Below are 24,363 nucleotides of genomic sequence, written 5' to 3'. Positions count from 1 at the left end.
TTCATATAAGCAGTACTTGCAGGAGATCTTTTGTACCAGTTCTGCCAGTGATTCACCAGAGATATCACAAAACATCATAACTTTCTGAGTTTTTTTTCTGAACCTGCCTGTTTGCTGGCCTCTGTGTGTTAGTCCACAGACGGGGAAGTGTGGCATTGGTAAAATAATATACCTTTTCTAAGGGAACCAGAAACATTGTGGGTTTTTTTTTTTGTTGATGTGTATATCCTGTGTGTAGGAAGGCTATGTACTCAAAGATTGTGAGTGAGCAGTGATGGCTGAGAATTACAGGGAAGGAAAAAACAGACTAGCAGGTGCCAAATACCGTATGTGAACTAATCTTGATACTTCAAATGTGAAATCACGTACTGTTGATGGTTCTGTAACCTCGTGTGTAGCTGTGCTTTAGCATATGTTTAGGTATATTTGCAGTTTAAACGAATATTTTTGGAGTTGCAGAAATTAACTTTGGATTTCTTTCTTGGTGTTTGGAGACTCAGTAGATGGTGGAAATAAGCAAAAGCACTGGTAGACCAGCTATACCCAACTGTTACATCTTCATCAGTATCAGAGTATTCAAATGCTTTATTTGACTTAAGAAGTAATTTCTGGTGAAAGTGTTTAATAATTGTACATTCAAATTATTAGAGAAACTGTGATGCCGGTGGAGATGATACCGGTGGAGATGAGAAGATAATTGAATTCTTCAGCTAAGTTGATCATACTGTTTCTTACTGTCACAGTATATCATGCCATATTTGATTTATACACAGCATTCAGTATGTATTAACAAAAAAAAAGAATTTGACCATATCTCTTTGTTCTAAAGATTTCAAGCAACTGTCTTTGTAAAATTCCACATTATTAACACTTTCTAACAGGTTTATGAAGTCAGAACTAAGTCATGTGGTGTGATACGAAGTATGTATTGTTTGGCATATTTGTTTTACAAAGTTCTATGAACTCAGCTGTACATCGTGTATTGTCCTTTCAGTACCAAATACGGTGTCTCAGGAAAGCTGGTTTTATAAGCTGCTTACTTCCTGGGATGGAAAACTCTTAATTAGCCAGCAGACTGCTGCCATAGCCGACAGCTTCATATAACCTCCTGTCCTTCCTTGAAACAGCAGGTCTATTATAAATGTTCTTTAACCCTGCAACTGCTGATTGTTTCCAGGCTGTGAGCCAAATCAAATGCTCAGAACACATACATAAAGAAAGTAGGTATAGGAGAGAACTTAAGTATTTAAAGAGTTGATAATGAGTTGAGAGTTGAGGAAAAAAATGACCTTTTCATGAACTTCTGTGAAAAATGTAAACATGTCGTAAGACAAAACACTGTTGATGGGGGCAAGCGCTTCATTTCTGTTGCCTTTTGGAGACTGTGTGTGCTAGTTGTGGTGTTGCTTGGAGTCGCTGCTAGCTGCTCACACCTGGTGAGCGAGTAAAATTGGACCAGCTGGAGCTGAAGGGAAGCTGTCGGGGTGGCTCCCCATCAGACGGGAGGGGAGTTGCAGACCTGTCTCCCAGCCTCTCTCTTCTCTGGTTACTTGTTCATCCTGTTCAGCAAAGGAGAGAAAAAGTTGTGGGGCAAGTTACTCTAAAGGGCAGGACAGACCCTGTGCGTCTGGTAGCAGGCAAGAAATGCTCATGACTCTAGCTGAGGTAAAATCAGGGTAAGCCATGGCTGGTAGTCCTCAGGCTTCCTTGTCAGGCTGAAATAAAAGAAGATAGATGTGTTGTACCGAGAGAAGGGAAGGGTTACATGTTTGATTCAGATGATTGGCAGGAGGTACTTTTTAGCACTGCTGTTAGCTTGCACCAAGTTAAAAAGCGCTTTTGGATTTCTGCAAGTGTTTCTTCATCAGTTGCTGTCTGAAGAATACTTGTGGCAAGGAAATGCTGCTTCAGAACCAGTCACCATTAGACTTAGATACAAGTACGGGCAAGACACAGGGCTGAGCAGAAAGCAGGGAGCTAGCTCAGAGCCCAGGGCAAGAGTAGTAGAGTTCATAGATCCTGCATATTTCCAGTGCAGAAGACTTGAGAGCATTCATTTCACTGGTGACAAAGAGTGGTTTTTAAGCCTCCTCCGAGGAAAGTCTGTTTCCTGTTGTTGTCATCATCATTGCTTCTCCAAAAGTCATGAATTCCCTAAAGGAACCAGGAAGCTGCTTTATGTGGTGCTACTGCCTGAAACGCTGCAACTTTTTCCATTCTCTTGAAATTCAAGGGAGTAAAAAAATATGCTGAAGAGGAGCAGAATTTTTTAGTTTATTATGCTGACTGGCAGAAAAGACCTACTCCTGCAGCTGTACAAGCTGTTTATTACTCCTTGTATGTACAGCCTGGGGTGCTAAGCACTCACAGTTTTCCTGAAATCATTATTTGGCAAATCAGAACCGTCTGATTGTTCTTTATCTGTGTGGACTTGCACAGGCTTGGTCCTGGTGGTATGTATGAAAACATGGTAGCTGTGAAACAGTAACTCCTGTCAGTAGATCCTCATCTATTCCTATATGCTCTTGATCATCCTTTAAAGTTGCCTCCTGTTTCTGGCACGGCACGTGTGTTGTTTGCACCTATTGGTAATGGAGGTGCGTGACAATTGGAACAGAATTTCCACGTTCATAGAGAGCAAAGGGGCCGGAGGAGTTTGCCAGTGATGCTTGTTTTGGGACTCTGCTCGTTTTGAAGCAAAGCTAAAAATAAAGTACCGCCCTTTTGTTAAGTAGAGCTTAAAAATACTCGTTTGTTACTCTTCTGGATTTCAGCTGTATATTCTTTGTAACTGTTTAACCACTAGAATGAAGGAGGTTGACAAGGACTTCTGATGTTTAGAGGATAGAGTAACTTAGGAGTGAGTGATGTTGTTAACTGTTTGCCTCTCTGTTTTAGAGCTTATCTCACTGTGAATTGATCACCGATGATGGGATTCTTCATCTGAGCAACAGTACGTGTGGCCACGAGAGGCTGCAGGTACTGGAGCTTGATAACTGTCTTCTCATCACTGATGTGACTCTGGAACACCTGGAGAACTGCCACAACTTGGAGAGAATTGAGCTGTATGACTGCCAGCAAGTCACGCGAGCTGGGATCAAACGAATCAGAGTACGTGTTTGCTGATTTGTTCTGGTGGGAATGCCCGAGCCGTTGATACGGCTTGAGATTGTATGAGTCCTGCAGATGTCCCAGGCAAGGGAGGATGGAAAAAACAGAGTCTGAATATCGTTCTGTCGGGTCCCCATCTCTAGGGACAAAACATAGCTTTTCTATATGAGCAGTAATATTTGTCTGTTTATAACTCATGACACACTTGCTGTTGGAATGATGAGTGCTTATCTTCTGCTTTCTGTATTTTTTCAAATACAGGCTTCTATGTTTTTAGGATTGTGTAGTGGCATTCTTTAACATCTATTTTAGGAGAGTTAATATACAGAGCCAATAGTAAACCATCTGCATGGAGTTAATGGGATATAGGGCCGTTTGGCTCTGGGATCCAGCCACAAACTCTCTTCCTCCATGAACCTCCCCCATGAGGTCAGGGACTGCCTACCTTGGGGGGCAGCAGTCAGCCTTACTGTTAAACTTGTCTGCAGCGTCGTATCCCAGATTCGTGTCCAAACCCTTTTGCAAATTGGAAAGCTCATCCCTGACAGTGACTACGGGGGACAGGTGCCCTGTTCTATTCCATGCTGCTTTCTAGGATGAGAGAAGCAGGGAATATGGGAGACAACAGACAAGTCTTTTCAGTAGCCCCCGCAGCAGAACACATGCCTCTCTTGGCACAGGGCTCTCTGGGCTGATCGGTGCTTTACTGGGAAGTAAGTGGGAACCCTGAGCAGGTGAGTGCCCAGACACCAGTGTGCCTTAAAGGCTGGATGGGACGTGAGAACTACGTGTCAGGAGAGGACAGCTTGGATAGCATCAAGCGTATAGATGCTTTCTCTTTGGCTAACCAACCTTAATGAGCGCTGACTTCTTGGCGGTAATTGAGGTGTGCTGCTGCTTTTTACTCGTTACGTTTATTTCTCTCCCATTATAATGCAGACTTTTCATCCACAGGCTCATCTACCTCACGTGAAAGTTCATGCTTACTTTGCCCCAGTAACTCCCCCTCCTTCGGTAGGAGGGAGTGGACAGCGCCTCTGCAGATGCTGTATTATTCTTTGACAGTAAGTGCAACCACACAGAAAAGTTTGTTGTTGTTGTTGAAGAAAAGAATGGGACAGCAAGTCAGTGGAAGGAGTCGGTTTCCTGACAGTCCCTAATGGTGGTGTTTGGTCATCCAGTTTTGTGACAAGAAAAGCCTTTTTTTCCAGGTAAAAACCTTAACGTAACGTGCAGCTGTGGATTAAGTTGGTGATGCTTTGGTTTGTATTAGTAACTCCTTCCTTCTGTTGGCATGAGAACTGAAGTACCGTGTAAAATGTGCGGGCATTTCAGCATAGCAGCTACTTGGTGAAAGTTCACTAAACTTGGAAGTTAATTTGCATTTGTAAGCACTATTCAGTGTGAAGTTCTAACGTAACGTGGGGCTCAAGTCCGTCACACCAAGGAACTGAACCTGCCAATCTGTAATATACATGACAGATTAAATATCAGGTTTAAGGACAAATCAGCTTTAGCAGATGTTGACCAAAAAATGCAAGGTAATCATGAGCTCTTACAGCAAAACAGCTTATACTTTTTCACGAGTCAGCTTCATATTTAATTACATGACAGGATATAATAGGTAATGTCAAAAGGTAAGATAGTACCTCAAGATAACTATATAAATAGAAATACTTTTCAAGTTTTTGAACTTGGTTCAGTTGAACTACGCGTTAGTATAAAGCTTGCCCGTCACTGAAGCACGTTTTTATGCCCAGTGCCATCGCCCTTCAAAAGGGGTAAGAAATCCACTGTGGTAGAGCTTGTGCACTCTACTGTCATTGGCTGCCACACTCCTACATGGTGCTTACTGTAACGCCGTTCCTGCGTGTCCTCAGTGACCTCCTCAGTTTGTAAGGGAAGGATGCGGTGGCTCTAGGGAGAGGGGTGTATTATTCATGCTTTTCCACAGACAAAGAATGGAAACCAGGTTCAGTTACAGGAACTATGATGGAGCGAGGAGTTCAATTCAAGCTGTTTGTCCCACCTGTGTTAGGGACACAGCAAGCAGATGGGCAAATAAAGCCGCAGGCAGGAGCTGAACCAAACCAAACCCGTGGTTTTCAAATGTAGAAAGCCAAACTCTTCACATTTGGGTTATTTAAGAAGCTGTCAACTTCTGAATGATAATAAAATCTATGTATTAACTCTTAAGGCCAAGCTTTCATCCTTAGTTTTTCAGTGCTAGAGGGTTAGCTAAATAAACTTTTTTTTTAATATTAAGCAACTTAATTATCTGAGATAAACTACTCAACAGTTCAGAAAGCTTTTTTGTGCAAGATTGATTGTGTGTGTGTATGTTTTAAGAGTTCAGGGCCTGTGTGTTTACTGAAAATTACTAGAAATACTGGCTTAAAAAGCAGTTGGAGAAGTACTGGATAGTACTGCAATTTCCCCCCAAAATTTTAAGGTTTTTTTTTTAAAGGAGTGTGAACAGTAAGAGACTTTTCTGGACAACAGCGGCTGTGTTGTGTTCATGCTTCACATGTTCACAGATGATGGGGACGGTAAATTAAGATCTCAACTTGGAGGATAAATTGCAGATTAGAGTGCGGTACGTGGATTTCTTTGCTACTACAAAATAAGCCAGTCAGGGCTTGTTTTGCACAGTAGTGGAGGAGTGTTATTATTGCAGTCGTACTTGGAGTTCCATTAAGATACTGCTGTAATGGAGCCTTTTAAGCAGATTTTATTCTCAACTTACCAGGAAAGTCATTGGTACCAGTATGTCACGATGTGTTGCCTTTTGTTGGCTCATTTTTTTTCTAAGAACATGATGAACCTTGTAAGTCTATTGCATTAAAGATGTACAAAAACAAATGGAACCTACTGTGATATAGGACACTTAAATAAACAATCAGCTGATGTCAAATTTGAATTTGTTTCAATTATTTCAAATTTAACTAAGTTTTCTATTAGAAGCAGAAGATCTATGTGCATCTGTTGGGTGCAGGATAAACTACAGAGCTGGTTTGCTTCCATTATTTACATTTACCTACTGGTATTGCCAGGGTAGGTCTTGCAGTTAATCTAAATCTTAACAACAGAAGTATCTCTAATGTGTGTGTGGAGGGGAAAAAGGAAACAAAAAGAAAGCACATTTACAAAATTATTGAAAAACATTTATTATACTTAAATTGAAATGTGTACATCTTATTAAAAAACAAAAGCAATTTGCTGGTGCCATAATTTAATTCCAATTTCAAGTGAGCTGGACAAACTACTGTACAACTTTCAATATTCTTTAAAATTAGATATTTGGATACTTTCCAATCAAGGATTTTTCCACTTTTATAAAACATTTGGATTTGAATACGGTGTGAGCTGAAAAGACACAAGTGTCAGTTCAAGAAAATACTAGGACCAAACAATACCCAAAGATGAAAACTCATAGGCAGAAATGTTTAAGTACATAAAATTTTACTTTCAGTGCAGAAAAATAAAAATAGGAAAGAAACTCTAGCTTTGATGAATTTAAATTTTCAAACTGCTACAGCTTTAAGAAGCTTTTCTGCTAAGCACTTGAGCCAGTTATGAAAGAGGGAATGAAAAAATCAAAAGTTGCTTTTTTACATGCTGTAGTAGTTGTTTACATCGAACACTGCAGCATAAAAAGCAAACTATTCCCAAGCTTTTAAGCCAGAGATCAAGGTGGAACTTTTCAAAGGCACAAAATGACAGCTATGAAACTGTCACTTAATACCTTTTGAAATATTCCCCTTGAAGTACCTAACCAGTTGAAACTTAATGTTAACATAGGAAATGCTGTGCCATGTCTTTACAAGAAATACCCCAAATATTGAAAAAGCACATTGCCTGTTTCAAAGAAAAGTAAATATTTGGTCATATGGAAGAGGCACTGTAGCTGCTGTACAGTACGGATCGGAGGGCAAAGAAAGGTCAACGAAAAAGTAAGATACTTGTCCATAGTAGCAACTACAGCAAGGCAATTACCTGCTGGTAAGGAGACAGAAGTGGTGTATATTTAGTGTTTCTTAAGCAATTTATTTGATGTTGCTGAAAGCTATGACAGCCCCGTGGTGCCCGTGGGTCATCGTCCCTCATCAGCATCATTCCACTATCATAAAAATCCACCTCTCGCTGCTAGTAATTTTAAACCCACAATTTTACAAGCAAAGAGTTAAACTGCAGCAGTGCTCCGCAGAGAACCTAGGAAACTAAACATAAAGGATGCATAGGCAATTCTTTTCCATTAAATTTGTTAAAGCAAAACACAATTACTTGGTACCCCATAGGATTTATATTAATCCCTCCAATAAGGTACTATTGATAATGCAGTTTGCTGCATGCATATATTGCATCTGTCTAAGGGCTTCTTAAAAGCCCTGTTCTGGCATTTACACTTCTTACATACACTCTTATACACAATTTACACGGGAAGCTGTTTTGACAGCTTTACTCTCAAAGACCCGACAACCTGATCACCATCAGCTTAACTACTCATCTCCACACAGATTAATATGTGCTCTGCTAACATCAAAAAATAAAACCAGCATCAGGTACAAGCAAGTAATAGACAAACTGGCACAGAAAGGTAAATGCCCCAAAATGAGTTTACATTCATCTCCAACTGGATACAGATAATAGAAAAGCAGCAGTGCTTCGCTTCTAGAAACTGTATCTACTGGCCATAATTTGCCTTATTTCAGTAAAGGGCAAGCACCTTTGCTTACATTGTCTTCCATGCCTGTACGTACGCTGTCATGGCATTATACCTCTCATGAGGACACTTAGCTATGGCAGTGATAAGAAAGTTCACCTATCAAACAGCTCATTAGAAAGGTCATTTTGTGTTTTCAATATGAAACATCTTATACGGTGAAGTTAGATCCTAAGGTTTTGGATGATCTTCGTAATCTTTAGGCAGGACTTCATTCTGCGTTGGAGTATCAGTCTAGCAATTGTGTGATATTACTTCAAAATTATATGGAAGCCTTCACCATTTTCAGCTGAAAAAGAAAAAAGTGTCAGTCTTTCATAAATACACTAGCCAAGGCACCAAAACATCACAGGATGCACTTTTGGTTTTTACTGTGTACAAGTGGTTCATTACTACTGTGAAATATTAAACTTGACACGTGAAATATCAGTAACCTGCTATTCAGACTAAATGCTTGCAGAATAACTGGCGTTTTAAAATCTCTTTGGTTTGCAGTTATTTCTGACCTCTTCCTACTATGCATTAAACCCACCTCATTTGACAGTGACAGTTAATATCATAAAAGGAAGTTAACTTCTGCAAGACCGATATAAATCCTTAGCATATGTTTTCAATCATTTGCTTTGTGATGCTCAGCCTTAAACTAGAAAGCCAAATGGAAACAGCATAAAAAAAAAAACCCCACACACCACACCTGTGGATTTTATGCTTCGAAGCTAGCAGTACCACCACAAGGCTTAACAAACAACTGAGACAAACGGGTCTCTAACAATCACTAACCACGTGAATAGATTTTATACCACACAGAACAATTAGTTTCAAGTTAGGATGCTGATAAAGTGAAGCAGACTTTAAAAATACAGCTCATCTACAGCAAAAACACAGCTTTTAAAAATTTCCTACTTGTGCTGAACAAAAATGTTACGATTAACAATTTGTAATTGGATCTTCAAAGTTGGGACAGTTTCTGTAGGTAAAATTTGCACGGAGTCAAACGTGTCCACTGACGATAGCAACTTCCTGGCACCTTTCACCAGAAATGAACTGGACTCCGAAGAAAGTGTGGGGTTCATCTGAAACAGCCGGTGTTTAAAAGGGAGGCTCACAACACGTGCTGAGGAAACCTGAACAACAACGTTTGTGGCCTAAGGTTGGCTGCAGCCCCGTTTAACCGCATGCATACAATTAAAATGATTCCACCCATCTGACAGCACGGGGCGGGGCGGGGGGAGTTTGTTCTATGAACGTTCCCCGTCCAAGCCTACGAGTTGGTGCTGAACAGCAGCGTTACGAGAACGAGCCTTTGTCAGGCAGAGGAAACGCGCTGTAGCCTTCCCAGCGAAATGGCCACGTCCTGTCCACAGCAACAACCTGCTGAAGGTGATTATTTCCTAGCAATGAAAGAACAGGATTTTATACTCAGGTTCTGCCAACTATCCGGACTCAGTTAACATTCGGTTTCTAAACTTCAGAGGTACTACTGCCAGGATTTTTTTTTTTATTTTTATTTTTTCATTATTTTGAAACTTCACCATTCTCAACAATTATTAACAGCAAGCACTGTTTGGTGAAGGTTGACTGAATTTTAAATGAGGTTTGCTACAGAGTGCTGCACTGGTTCTGAACTGAAAGCTTGGAGAAAAGACCGAGGTGCTAGGCAGAGGCCAAAAGGTCTGGCTAAGAGCGGAAGAACTCGTGGAAATGCTCTGCCACGACTGCGTGCAGGTTTTTTGGTTTTTTTTTCGCAAGTCAGCCTTCACTAGATCTGCTGTTACTCTTTGCTTGGGGAAGTTTTACTAGAATAGTGTTCTGCTCTAAAGAAGGCTCCTAAAACAATTATGTTTTAGACTGTCAGAAAAGACACTGTACCTTTTATTGTGGTGAATAAGAAACAACTCTCATCTTGAAAGTTTTGAACCATCTACCAAAAAAAAAAAAAAAAAGTTTTGAAACCCTCCTGAGTATGACCAATGCAAAAAATAAATACATCAGATAGTAAACACAGCCTTTTATAAGCAACTGCGTCTTTTTGGTTTTACTCAGCAAGTGACAAGCATATACCAAATTAAATTAAAATACATTACTGTCAAAATACTGCTTATTAATCATGTGGCAACTTGATTGGTTGGGAGCCTATTACTGTTGGCTGTGTTTTTGGAACTCTAAATATGTGTAGCAGATGCTTGAATAAGCCGAGTTCAACAGTATTTAAATGCTCCCTGCCTTTGGGCATGGTCAAAATAAATACATACTAAGTAATTACTGCAGCATCTCAGAACTAGACCAGTTGCCTTTCTCTTCTCATAATTTGAGTTTATTCAGTAAGAGGAAGAGTTGACATTTAAACGATCCTTCTGCTCATTTTAATATAAAGGAAAAAATACTCTAAATGTCAGAAAATACTAGGTTGCATTATCAAACAGAAAAAACTAATAAAGAAGCAAGCATAAGAAAATCCTCCATTCTTTTTAATTCATAAATAAAATTTGTCAAGAAAATAAAATTTCCATTACCTGATCACTAACAAGAATGTGGATACCTGTGGGACCCTGTCTGTAAACCTGGTTGATCTGATGCAAAGGAATATTGAATGCCAAAGCAAGCTTGCGTGTGACTTCTGAGGCTGCCATTTCTTCCAAGTAGATTGCATGATAAACTACAAGAAAAAAATTTATTTAAATAAGCATGGTACTAATTGATAACAAGAAACTATATGAAAAAAAATCTGAATTTGTTTATACCCTGGCTTTAAAAAATTTTAAAAGCTAGAAACCTTTACTTTACTCTCCCCCTGTTCTCACTAAGAAGCATGAACTGCGATGACTTTTCTTTCAAGGTAAAGCCCACCTCTCTGACAAGGGGGAGGCTTCTATTTGCTCTGATACTGAAAGCAACTTCCACATTTTTTCCTGTATCCTGCACAAAAAGACATAGTCATGTCAAACAGACTTCAATAGATCTTTAGAGAGTCACCTAAAGATGACTTTGGAAGTACTTTCGGACTATCTCAAAAGAAGCAGGTAATACGTCTGACTTGTACTACTACACTGCTGCTTTAGATAGGGATGTAGATTTTTTTTTTTCGGAAAAGAAAGCCTTTTTTAACTGTGAATAAATTTCCTACAGATCATCTCAGAGCTCAAGGGTGGCAGGGGGAAATACAACACTGCAAACAAACAGAACAGGAAGACAAAGTAGCTATTCAGTTTGATGCCGTATTTACAGCCCTAGAGCTTTATTTAATAGCTCTAGAAGCCCTTGGCAGCTCCATGTTTGCACATTCTTCTGTCCCAAACCAAAGACTGAAGATATCCGGAGGGAAAATACGTATTTGACAGACACAGTACCCTATTTACAGATCCTCCTCCACCTCAATTCTTGCATCGAAAATACACAACTACTATTACAGCAGCAGCCTATACAGATTTCAGTTGGTTGGGAGGGAGGTCTCTTCACTCAAAGCCAAGAGCAAGAAAAGAATCATTTCAAATAGCTCCATTCTCTTAGTTGTAAGATTGACAGGAATTTACAATTCCTGTGTTGCAACAGCAGCTCTCTCTCAGGAAAATAATACTAAAATCATGAGCCCGTACACTGCTTGGCTGTTTTTCCTTGTCCAAGCTGTACCAGTTTTAGTTCAGTTGCACAGAAAATGACAGCAAAACCTAACTGAAAATGGGAAAGAATCTAAGTGTTGTATTTGCACGTAGCTTTTACATGCACCTACGTTTATCTGGTTAATACCTTGGCTGTAACAACATAGCACAGCTACTTTGAGAGCTCCTTAAGTAATTACCATGTAACTACAGTTTTATCCATGGACTGAAAAAAAATCAATGGTTTAACCTTGAGAGATTTTAAGGTTCTGTTCATCCCGTGCAGTGTTAAAACAGCAATGCTGTTCTGAATACAACTTCCTATTGTTTCTCTGTACACCAGAAACAGAAATTCAGCCTCTTCACTGTTCTTTTTTCCTTCCCATCCATCTTGGTTTAGACTTTTTAAGTCACAGAAATGGTAAGCTAAGAGACCCCCTAGGCGCCATACCATATATTGCACCATTGCTGCTATCACCATTGCCTGCATCTTGTCTTTCCAGTTGTATGCTCCTCAATGGCTCCTGACAGACATAGATTGTTAAACGGGGCCTAACAGACCTGCAATTCAAATAAATCACGTATCAGAGAAAAGGTTACTTGCCCTGGAAATACGGAACCTGATATGTCACAAATGTAGATTTGTTGCACCTAATAGTATACTTGAAATATTTTCTTTCACTGACCAAAAAAAATCTAATGTAATGGTAAGTGGTGTCTCAGATGCTACCACATTTTAACAAAATTTCAATCAAATCCAAGTTCATCAATACACTGCTTGCTGGAATCCTGGAATGTAATTACTGAGTAACAACGACAATTTTTATAAAGGTCAGTGGTAACAAATACCCATTCCAGTCAGAATCAGATACATCAGTTGGGATGCTGCATTAGCACACAGTAATTGTAACCTCAAAAGGCCTCGGGTTGTTCTTAGTTCCCCTAAATGAGAAGTTTGGTGTCTTGGCAACAAATCCATCTGTTTTCGGCAGTGCCAGGAAGTCAGCAGTGCCCAGCTGCATTGGTACAGTCTTGCAGCCTTTGAACCTTTGAACTCCTCGGTGCCTGCATCTCACCTGGGGTCTGCCCTGCAGGCGTGCACAGCAGGCTCTTTTTAAGCATAGTGAGACTGCCAATTCCTGAGACAGCTCACACAGGCATCAAGGCCCATCCTGACACTGACTTCCCAGATCTCCCAATTCTAAGGACGGGGGACTCTAGTAAACGACAGAACAAAACCCACTCAACCTCACATTCAACATACTACCTGGATTTCAGTGCATTATATAGCCGAATTCCATCGGCTGGACCACAGATTTGTACCAGATCCTCTCTTGTCAGCTTTAATAAATCAGCACCTGGAGAAACATGATTGTACAAAGTGTATTTTAGAACATCTATACTCTTTAAAATAAATTGTGTGTTCATTTAAACCAAGAATAACAAACTCCACCATTATAAAAATGGAATCCTGCAAACACAAACAAGCAAGTAAAATTTAGAACAGGCGCTAGCTAGCACTAAGAAAAAACGACCGGTTTTCCAAAGGTGGTTAGTTTCACTTGATGGTGCTCACATCTTCAAAAAAGTACAAAGTCTGCAAGGCACACAATTTTTGTAGAGACAGATGATTGTTCTATATCCAGACAATGGCCTAAATGACTCAAAGTTTTAACTGACACCCAGGTTAGCGTATTTTAGACACATGGAAAATACAGAGCAAAGATATTTGATGGTTTCTCACATGCAGTAACATGCAGTGACACTCAATGAATCACCCCAGACGTTTAACTAATACATCATATCCTCTACGCACTGGAGTTATTATAATGCACTCATTTATAGAAGATGCTGCTAAAGCCTGGCATAACTAAATCAGTGTCGTCAAATCAATAAATCAGCAGCGTATGGGGTGAATCCAGGTTATGGGATACTTCCATCCAAAAGCAGGGTGTTTTTAAATGATCCTGGGAATAAGTGATCTGTGAAAACAACTGGTTCCCAGAACATTTACTTTAGAAAAGGAAGCTTCCATAAAAGATACTAAGCAGATCTAAACACAAAATGGAAGGATCCTTCTCAGAAGCCAAAGAAAACAACAGTCTGAAAAATCAGTCACTGTAATAGATGAGAGGGAGGACAGGGAAAAAACCATAGTCTTTATTCATGAAAATACTCCACAGACAATCTAGGAATGCATAGGTAAAAGCCAGCAAAAATAATTTGTCATCATAGCTCTTAAGTACTATAATAAAAAACCCACCACACCTGAAGAAGTGTAATAAAAGCTACACTACACCTCTTGCTTCAAAGAAAATCGACCAGCCAGCTAGTATTTGACTTCTAGAAACATATAAAGATAATAATGAAAAAGAAGAACTGCTTTAAAAGTTTTCCAAGAGTCTTTGTCAGAAATTTGGTACTAAAGTTTACTGAGAAAGCTTAGCAATCATAATACAAGAAGCACAGATCAAAAACTAACCAACAGCAGAAGAATAAATGGTCAATTTCCAACCCTGCAAGGGCTGACTATAAAATAGTGTGCTTTTCCATTAGGTCCATGGCATTTAAAATAAAATCATCATGTCACTGATTAACTAAGGAGCCTTAGTGTGTCGGTCTTGATGAGCTGGCAGATGCTGTTGGATCCAGGGAAGCTTGCGGCAGCACTGCCCACCGGTGTACAAGAACAGGTTGCTTTGCTAGAAGGTGTACTGAGCCACGCCGAGGAGGGAAACCCAGCACGGCACCAGTTTATTGCTGAGATCGCTATTAGTGCCAAGTGGTTCTTACACATTATACATGTTATTTTGGCTTTTTTTCCCCTCAAAAGAAATCATGTTCTTATATGCCAAAAGCTGCAGTTTTTCCAGAAGCCTCACTACCATCTCAAGGTCTGGTCAATTTTTATTTGGAGAAGTCATACTGCCTGTGTATAGGAAAACATCATGGACCCCGGGGTCTCATAATTTTAGTTATTTTTATTATATTACTATATTATTATTAGCAGTAGTTTATAAAATTTTAGTTATTGCTGCCCATATTAATGTCACCAGAACTATACATAAATAATTTTTATCAACACCATGTTTCCACACCGTTTGCTGAGGAAGGTGCTGCAAAATACTGGCTCATTCATTAGCAAGATTGCAGAACTTCCTTTCTCAGGGTTGGATGACACCTTCACAGCTTGTTCAGAAAGGCTAAATGTAAGCTTATTTCTCAGAACCTGTATATCCTAGCAGAAATTAGTGTGAATTTTAGGCAGAAAACATTAGGCAGCAGCAAATAGAATTAACTAGCTACAGAAAAGACAAAACTTTGAGTCTTTCAAGAATGCCACGTTAGAGAATCTGCACTTTCGGTCTTGACCAAACACGGTCTTGACCAGGGCAGATGCCTCGTACAAAGGGAATTCTGGCAGAAGCATGAGCTAAGCTAAGAGGCAGAAAGCAGAGTTATTCATCAGAGTCTCCCCATCATGTGTCACCAAAGAAAACTGAGAAGGAATTTTACTCATGGTGTGTACTGTGTCATCCCACTCTTTGCACAATTACATGGAGGATTAAAGAAGCAAACAGTAAAACATAGCCCCAGATAGTGCACCCATTGCTATTTCTTGCTTCCATACACCTAGTGGAAACTACACTGACACACATTTAAGGAAGAGTAATCAGACATTCTGCTGAAATGAAAAAAAAAAAAAAAATAGACAAATACATGTAGGTAAAGGAATTCTCCTGTTGCATGGCACTGAAGCAGAGTTTGATACAAAAAAGAATTTGCCATTTCTGTGAATAAGATGACTATTCACAGCTTCGGAATTTGGAAGGATGAAAGCGTCACATCCTACAATCAAATCTAACTCCTAAGAAGAGATCTAACATGGGGCAGATGTTAGCAATTTCTTGTACTTTCTTTGAGATCGTTGCATACTGGCTGCCATTAGGAAACAGCATAGCAAAATAGATGGCCTGCTGGTCTGACTCACCAAATCCATTTATTTTTCTCAAAGGACTAATCAAGGTTAAAACGATTTTGTGAACTATCGTCGGGGAAAAAGAACCTAGCTTCACTTTTGGGTGTTAGGATGAATTTGTGCCTTTCAATGCAAATTGAACATTTAATAAGTAAATTAGTAAATTACAATAAATATTGATGCCATTTTGTTTTTAGAGAATTAATTTTCCCACACAAAACTTGCTTGCTAACACAAAGAAAGACTCAAAATAAAAAAGTGAAACTATAGATACCTGAGAAATTTGAGAAAAGCCTTGTATAGGTAGAGAACCTATGCTTGAGCAACCATTGCTGAGTTTCCTGGATTGTGGCTGAAGGATGAAGCTGCTGTAAGAAACAAGATTGGATATGATAATTGGATATTAAAACCACTTCCTTAGTACCTACTAATATCAAGGTATGTATAAATCAAATGTTCTGACACAAATATACAAATATAGCCATGATCAGTATCAGAAAGCAAACACTCACATCTCCAGACCCTTGAGAGGTTCCATCTCCTTGATGATTTGGGGAGGAAGAATTGCTATAGATAGAAAAAAGAAAAAAAAAAAAAGGATTATTACTAGAATTCTATTAAGCAAAACATTGAAGCATTGCTGAAAAATAACTTGACATTCCCGAAACAATAAATATCACTGTTGAAAGACAAATTAAATGCTGCATAGAGTGAAACTTAAGTTAAGCCCAAGAGAAAGATTATCACACTTCCATATGCAAGTCATCTCGTTCCTATTCTGTGTATTCTTTATCAACTGGAGAAGCAGCTTTACCAACACTCACGGGAGGTTGTATAGCCACTTATCTGTCTTAAGGTTGACTGAGGAAGAGGTAGTAAAATACAAGGCAGACAAAACAGACAATACCACTGTAAATCATTCCTTGATCACCCAAGTTTAATTACACTAGTTTAATTAATGCCTCAATACAACATGTTTTTACCAATACAATTTCTGTTGAAAAGCTTGTAAAAATTATTGCTGGGTTTTTTTCTTGCAAATTATATTAACTGCGTAGGAGGGGAATGAAGACTGTTCTTACTGAAAAAAGCTATATAGTTTCCATAGACAAGGACTAAATTGGAATAGTTAAAAGGTAAAGTATTTGCTATATGGCAAAGGACAAGAAGAAAAGTTTCCAACAATGTATACAGAGAATGAAAAATGTTGAAGCAGAAGTAATTATGTTATAATTGAATCACATGATGCAAGTGTCAACCTCTAAAATAAATATATAGGTCAAACAATCTCTCATTCCCCAGTGGAACCAGAAAACAGTTGCAAGCTCCTAGATTTACTCAGAAAACGCTTTTGAATAAAAGGATTTAGAATGTTATCTTTAATTAGGATACAGAAAAGAAACCTACCTGTCTGGGACACTGTAGGTATTATGTTGAGCAGAGGTAAAAGCTGGAGCAGGAGTAGGACTGTTGTTTACAAATGTTGTAGGAGTATCAGGCCATGGTGAGCACTGAAGATAAAGAATTAAAACTTAAGTTTCTCTTGACAATACATTTTTTACTCTGATGCACAGTTCTTTCATTTAAAGCCAGTTTTTTTTCCACATAGAATTTTGATTTGTAATTCCAAATAAAGATTCCCTCCATCCCACACATTACATGCAGATAAATCCAGGTAAAAATCAGTTTTCTTTTATCTTGTTCTTTCAAGACGACTCCTATTTATACTGTCTTCTGTTAACAAAGTGAAGGTATTAGTGGTGGAACTGACAGAAGACCTGACCAGATTACTCAGTTTAAAACAAACCAACCAACCAACCCCAAGCCATCTGCTGAAAAAATTTCTTTCATCCTAAAAGAGATGAAGGGGCTGTTTAAACTGCAGGTATCATCACTTGACAATAGGTGTTCAGCAATAGTAAGTAAAACTATGAAGCTAGATTTCACCTTGTGGATAAATTTAATGTATCTGCCCTGACAGCAATTAAATACAAATGGAATTTTCAGTAGAAATTTTGTGAATCGAAAATTTTTATTAATTTACTGCAGGACTAAAATGATGCTTACATGTACTGCTTTCTCTAAACTGCTCGGTGAACTGCAATTTTTATACACAAATTTAAGTCATTACAAGTATATGATGAGCCAGCTGTCCAATTTAGTCAGTCTTTTTTGGATATTTTTTAAATCACCATGATAAAAGCCCTTCAAAATGAGACTAGCTATTAGTGTTTCCCATACCATTGCAAATTCAGTATTTTGAAGAAAAATAAAAAACAAACAGATTTTGGTATGTTCAAAGACAAACGGACAGGATTAAAACAAGCAAATTGCCCAAGATAAAGGAAGCTAAAGACCATTCCTATTAAAACAACGAAGATTTCTGATATACTCGTCAGGCACCAGCTAAATATTCTGTAAGGAAATTTCCAGAGTTATATCATAGCCTTGCGGGGGAGGAGGGAGGGGAACAAGTATGACCTAATATTAATGGAAACATGTTTCAACAATTTTATGTTGAAAGACCCTTTCACTATCTGGGGGAAGCAGTAAATGAGCGCAATACCAGCTGCAATCTTCTGTAAAACAGTTAACAACATTTCTGTGCTGGACTCCAGTCTTCACTTGTCAGAGTAAGATTGCAGGTTCCCCAGCATGGCGCATACAATTTAAAAAAATTAATCTTGCATACCAATAGCTTAAAAATTAGGAATTCTTCATCTGTCTGAGATCTGATCAGTATTTTTGCTAGCCACTGTGTACGCACTGCCCTCAATTACATAGTCAAAGCCACCCGTTAGACTACAAACAGCGCCATTCACACAAAGCACGCTCTTCTATGACCTTCTAGTGTTACCCACTCTTCCTCCTATTCTGTATATTTCCATCTGCTGTTTCTCTTCTCAAGTTCATTTTAATGTTAATCTCAAAGATGTTATATTACAACAGGTAGTTAAAATAGGCCTTCATTCTCTAATTATGTGGTCCAAAGCCATAATTTTAAAATAAAAGCTCAACATAATAATGTTAGCTTTGTTCTTCTGAAATATTTTGGAAGTGCAATTAATTTGCTTGAATTTTCTGGCATTCTCTCCCTAAATTTTAATGCAAGATGTTTATCTAGACACACAGATGCAAGCTGTACATCCTTAGCCACTATTCCACTACAAGACTCTGTTCGACATATGTTTAAATTCAGGGGCAGGGAAGAATGCATTGGTGTCAGAGACCAGCTTTTGAGCCATTCCCAAGGCAGTTAATGCTTCTGTCCTTCAAACTCAGCTGAATTTGTTCAGAACAGAACTCTGAGTTTAAATGCAAGAAGCAGCACATTTGAAATATTTAGAAAAAGAAAATCCCAACCCAAAGCAAGTAGCCTTTCTTCTTGCATAAACACTTTCCTACCTTGTCTCCTCGCCCAGAAAAAATATTACTAACTATCCACCGAGACAGAATCAGTTGTTTTAAAAAAAAAAAAAAAAAAGTAGTAGTAGTAGTAATTATAATACTACTGCATCATGCCCATTGGCTCAGTTCTCCTTTCTTCTGTCTTATAGGTAGTGGAGGGAAAAATGAGTATTTGAGCACTGAGATACTTAATTCTGAAAGATTCAAGGAACAAGAAAGCCTAGCATTAAAAAAAAAAAAAAAAAAGAAAGAAAAGGCTACAGCATATATTCTTCAAGCGTCTTCTAGCAATTAACCCGAGCTGCTTATGCTTTCGGTATTACTGAAATGCACAATTGTCCCACACTTCACAAACCCATTATGTTCAGAAACAGGGTTAGACAAATTCCTGGGCATCAAATCCATTAACGCTAAAAAGACTAAGCAGGGATGTGCTTTCTAACATCCTGCATGATGATTCTGGACGCTGGGGGCTTATGAGGAGAATGGATCACAGAAAGTGGCAAGGCTTCCCTGCTGCAGCCTTTCCAGAAACTGCATCTGCAATTGCCACTGCCCGGGACACAGCACTGGACTCTACAGACTTGTGGTCTGATCAATCAGGATATTTCTTATATTCTTGAGCCCAAAACTGAGTTAACCAAAGGACATTCAGCAAGCTAACGATACTAATACAGAAGTCCCTGGCCATTAGACATAAACTTAAAAGAAAAATGTCACTGTCACAAGGAAGCATCCAACTCTGTAAAAAGCCATCAGAGAACAGAAAAAAGATTGGCATTCTATCTTTACCTACTATGAACAATGAATATATACTGGTGAATTTTCAAAGAAGTTGGTTTTGAGGTCTCAAAACTAACTGCCCTCCATTACTACTACACTGATACAATACTACTGATACACCTGTACTCTGGAAATTATGCCTTAATTTCCAAAACTGATTAATTCTTGAAAAAGAGAAAACTATTTTGGTTTCAGATCTTTAACATCCTTCTGTATAGGACATGAATGAAGTTAGAAAGTGTTGACCAATGGTTTTATTGAGTTAAAATGGAAGATAGGAAATCTTTTTAAGTATGACTTTTCAGACTCAGGATGTTTAGCATTTAAACTCAGAACGTTCCTAACTTCTAAACAATTGCAAAATCTCAAGTTATTCTAAGCCACTGTTTAACATCATTTCCCTTCCTACTTCCAATCTGCCCAAATTCATGCTTTACAAGAGAGTAAAACTGAACTTTGGCAATGAACTCCATACTATATTCAAATACCAAATCAACATGAAAACAAAATGTTTGTTCTCCAAATTAGGCTTAGTATACTTGGGAACACAGCATCATCTTTAGAGAACAGGACAGCAATTTTATTATACATGGGACAGAGCTTTTTCAATGAACCTATAATATACGGGGTTCTTGCCCCAAACAACTGCAGCTGTTGTTGGCAAAAGCAAAAACTTTCTGCTCATATTGACTTAATTATTCTGAATACAGAAGTAAAGAAGTTATTCCCAAAATGTTGTCACCCACATTACATATCCTGTATGCTACTGATACTGCTATATAAAGTATAGACAGATGTAAGGAGAAACAAATTGAAGAAATACTATACGCTTATGTTACTAAATTAGTTTTGCTCCAGCTTCACTTTCTGACTCTCATAGCCTCTACAAGGTTTTATATTCTAAATTTAAGTCACTTACAGAAAATATTTAACTTCTGCACCAATCTTTCACGTCCAAAACTCTATGTTCCAATTTATTTCAAGGTCTATACCTGAAAGTCTTCTAACTTCCATGTGCCCTCTAATCAGCTCTATCTGCAAAAAATGACCATTTGACCAAGTTTAATCAAATTGTAGCTTTATATATTCTAGCTTGTGACATATAATATAATATATACTAATATAAAAATCAACCAAGATACCGCAGACAGAAAAAAGTGCAAAGACTCAATTATCACAATTATAAATTTGCCTGCTTTTTCAAATTCAAAGCAGGGGAAAGAATCTGGTGGGGTTTTTTCTCTTCTTCCTTAGATAAGCTCTAGCTTCTATATATTTGGAAGAGAGGAAAAAATAAAAGGGGCCTCCTTAATAAAATGGTGCCTGGATGAACGCCACCTGTACATAAACAACCACTCTGAGGTCCAGAAGGCAGTGTAAGTTTACAGCCTTTTATCTCAACAGAAAAAGTCAACGGTCCATAGCATGAGAAAGAGTCTTAACAAGCAGTTTAACTATGCATCTGTCTGGAAAATACTGAGATAAATACTGCAGAAATTGCAGTGAATGCACAGAATTTTGAAACATCAGATGAATAAAAAGGAGTAATGGAAAAGCATATCTAGATGGCTTTCTTATGAAAATGAATGAGAAGGAAAAGACGGGTGATGGTAATTAGAAAAAAAATCTCTGGTTCTTAGAAAGGACAGGAGAAGAGCAGAGCAGAATGACCATTCATAAAGGAAGCTTCACCAAACTCTCTGTATTGTGTTAGAATCCCATACGAATTAAATTGGAAAGAAAAGATATTAGATTCAATGTTTCCTGAAGGAAGCACGGTAAGAAAACAATCTGTCCAAATCAGATTGTGGCTGAGCTGGAAGAAATCATACAGGAAGAAGAAAAAAGAAATAAAATTAGAAATATCCAGCAAATAGAACAGCAGAATCTCGGAGGGGCAAAATAAAAAAGCCAACACACAAAGTGAAATGCAAGAAGCAAGGAATGAAAAAGACAGCCTATATAATAGGTTAGTTGTAGGAGGAAGATAACAATACCCAGCTTTAAAAAGGAAAAAAACTATAGATTGGATCAAACTAAATTTCTGGAATTCACGAAAAGATAACAGAAAACCATTTCTGGGCATCTAGGAAGCATCTACTGGCTAAGTAACAGCCAGCACTTTCGACTTCGTCAAGAAAAATACATTCCAAACAATCCTGTTTTCCTTCTGTAATAGAGCCACAGTTCCTAGGATACGCGAAGTACAAGATCCAGCACATATAAAGACATAATATGTAAAACAGTGTCAATTCTCATACTTAAATGTAGGCAAACAGATCTTCAGTTTTTGAGTCTAAGCCCCTCTGTGACAACTGTACTGCACATACAGTACATGCGTGCACGTCCGAGGTCAGTCTGCTAATGGCCAAACCTTCTGATTTAGTGGATGGCTACATTTGGGAAGACAGATTTGCAAGGATAGAATTGCTCTAAGTAGAAACATGCATCATCCCCCGTCCATATTTACAAGGCCCACAAGAATAAGCCTCTCTCGTGACAAGAGGAAAAGGCTGATGAGTTGGCCTTCAAGCTCTAGATCAGACATTCCTTTTCTAGATCAAGCAAACAAGTTGTACACTCAACTTACATAGTTAAAAACAGAACTTAATGAGTGCATAGTGATTACCAAGGTTTCACTATGAATATAGAAAAAACAGTTTTTCATGGTATTTTTTATGGGCTTGGTCATTTCTAATAATTTTGCTAATGATAAAAATCATTGTCATGATGGAACAGGTTATGTCTTAAATGTGCAGATGATAGCAAGTTAGCAAGGCTGAAAGCATTTCATTCTACAGGAATAAAATTCAAAATGGTCTCAACAAACTGACCAAATGATCTCAAGATAGCATTTTATTACGGGCAAATGCAAAACAGGAATAGTCAGCTGCACAATTAAGAGAACTGGAAAGCTGTACATAGCTGTTATTCCAAAATAGTCTGTGGGTCATTCTTCATCCCAAACAAGAAGTGAAGAAATAAACACACACACACTATCCTTTGTGTGCTTTGGGAAAGGTGTTGTAAGTCCAGTACTTATTGTAAAATTGTCCTACCTCAATTTTTCTTCACTACAATTAAGGTAATGCTACGAATCATAGAAGCTCAGTATTTCAAGAGATATGTTAAGTTAAGAACAGGTTAGACAACTTTCAGATATCATTTGGCTACAGTTTGTCCTACTCTGGACAAGGGATTTGTCATATCTTTTAAAAATACCTTTTTCTATTATTCTTCCTATAAGCAACAACCATTCAATGATGTGCTTATAACAACAGAAAGAGAAGAGAGCATGGGAGGGGAGGAAGTAGAAATCCCTCCAAGGACCAGCTTCAAAAGATGCTTCAGACCTGCTTTGTAAGTGAAGTGATAAAATCCTGTTTTCTCCTGTCTGTGCCTCCCCCCCAGGGCCATCTGGAACAAATAAAAGAATGTCTGCACTGCCAAAGAATCCTAAAGGTGCATCTTAAAAGAAAGAAAAAACCAACCACCAAGAACAGTAGAAGGTAAATTCCGACAGCTCAGTGCTTACAATAGTTTCAGGGGGCAAAAAGAAAATCCCTCAGAGAACCTATCTGACTTAATATTGCTTCTTCTCTCCCACCCAGTTACACAGTTTATAAACAAAAAGAGGCATACACTGAAGTATTTTATAACCTAAATCTTATACATCACTTTTACAGATCATGAATACAAACTGAATTATGTCTGAGGGACAAGACTCAGGCAGTCACTGCCTAAGCACTGCTGGGAAAGAGCTGTCAGCACAATATGCCTGTTCAAATAATTGTCTCCCACAGTCCCATTATTAATTGACATTTAAACTTGCCAAATGGAAGATACAGGATTGTTTCTCATCTGAAAAATGTGAGGTCTCAATGATATTCACCGTAAGAAATCTAAAATGCTAACCCTTGACAGGAAGAGTGCGCAAGGATATATGCTAGATTCATTGAGGGGGCACATAGAGGGTTAGTGTACACATCATGAAGATGTGCTGACTCTTCTGAACCCTGGAGATTGAACCTGCTTGGAGCACAATATGTAGATGGCTAAAGGAAAAATCAGTAACTAACGATCAGCAGCACTACATGGCGTTTTAAAAATACTGATGTACATGGAAACTTATATTGAACGTAAGTACAAATACAGAACAAAACACTAAATTTCACTGTTCTTACTTTCACTAATTACATACAGGAAAGCAAAAAGCGATTTCATTTAAAGTCGCATAAATGGAAAGCTCTTGACTTTTAAAAGTTACACAGTCCCTCTGCAACAGTTTAAGTGTTAGATTTAGGAAGGATTCCTTTGCTGAAAACAAACATGGAGTAATTGGTATACATAAAAGTGAATAAAATTAAGACACAGCAATCAAAATATTTTTACTTTATATAATGGAAGTTTCTCCTATATCTAACACTGCACAAGGTATCTTGCACAATGAAAAGGTAAGCAGAAGTCCCTTACACTGCCTCGCTTTGCCAGAGAATCACCGTAGTCTGCTGGCAAAGTCCGCTTGCTGGACTTTTTCTGCTCATGTTCAACTGCATCTTCAATTATAGGCTCAAGCCTCATCTGGACAAACACCAAAGATTTCGATCAATTTCTTTTCATTATACAGTGAGGAAAGATCTAAAAGCCTTTTAAAAAGTTCTGAAATCTTTAGAAAACTGCATAGAACTCACTGATGTTTAAATAAAAAGAAAATGCAAAACCCTACTGAGGCTCTGGCCTTAAATTCAGTAATCTCCAAAAAA

At 38.3% G+C, this 24,363-nt stretch overlaps 2 protein-coding genes across 10 annotated transcripts in view; one reads left to right on the top strand and one right to left on the bottom strand.

Annotated features, from left to right (window-relative positions):
• FBXL2 (F-box and leucine rich repeat protein 2) overlaps positions 1-7,663 on the top strand; it is a 62,122-nt gene extending 54,459 nt beyond the window's left edge. For both annotated transcript variants that reach the window (XM_075143155.1, XM_075143154.1), the window contains exons 14-15: positions 2,899-3,111; positions 4,066-7,663. In XM_075143155.1, the coding sequence (XP_074999256.1) occupies positions 2,899-3,111; positions 4,066-4,173 (321 nt within the window). In that variant the 3' untranslated portion in view covers positions 4,174-7,663. The remainder of the gene's footprint in view (positions 1-2,898; positions 3,112-4,065) is intronic.
• Positions 6,254-24,363, bottom strand: part of UBP1 (upstream binding protein 1) — a 41,942-nt gene continuing 23,832 nt past the window's right edge. Inside the window, exons 8-17 of one of the 8 annotated variants that reach the window (XR_012672582.1) lie at positions 24,074-24,181; positions 16,817-16,920; positions 15,922-15,976; positions 15,684-15,777; positions 12,698-12,788; positions 11,882-11,991; positions 10,348-10,490; positions 9,704-9,755; positions 8,367-8,477; positions 6,254-8,123 (exon numbers count right to left, since the gene is read on the bottom strand). Coding sequence is in view for 7 of the 8 variants with exons in the window: in XM_075143147.1 (XP_074999248.1) it covers positions 9,122-9,225; positions 9,704-9,755; positions 10,348-10,490; positions 11,882-11,991; positions 12,698-12,788; positions 15,684-15,777; positions 15,922-15,976; positions 16,817-16,920; positions 24,074-24,181 (861 nt within the window). In the remaining variant the exon portion in view is untranslated. Of the gene's footprint in view, positions 8,124-8,366; positions 8,478-8,549; positions 9,226-9,703; positions 9,756-10,347; positions 10,491-11,881; positions 11,992-12,697; positions 12,789-15,683; positions 15,778-15,921; positions 15,977-16,816; positions 16,921-24,073; positions 24,182-24,363 lie in introns of those variants that run through there. The other 7 variants (XM_075143149.1, XM_075143150.1, XM_075143148.1 and 4 more) reach the window with 7 other exon arrangements.

Source organism: Calonectris borealis, chromosome 2, assembly GCF_964195595.1.
Source record: "Calonectris borealis chromosome 2, bCalBor7.hap1.2, whole genome shotgun sequence".
NCBI classification, from domain to species: domain Eukaryota; kingdom Metazoa; phylum Chordata; class Aves; order Procellariiformes; family Procellariidae; genus Calonectris; species Calonectris borealis.
This window is presented reverse-complemented; position numbering and strand designations above follow the sequence as displayed.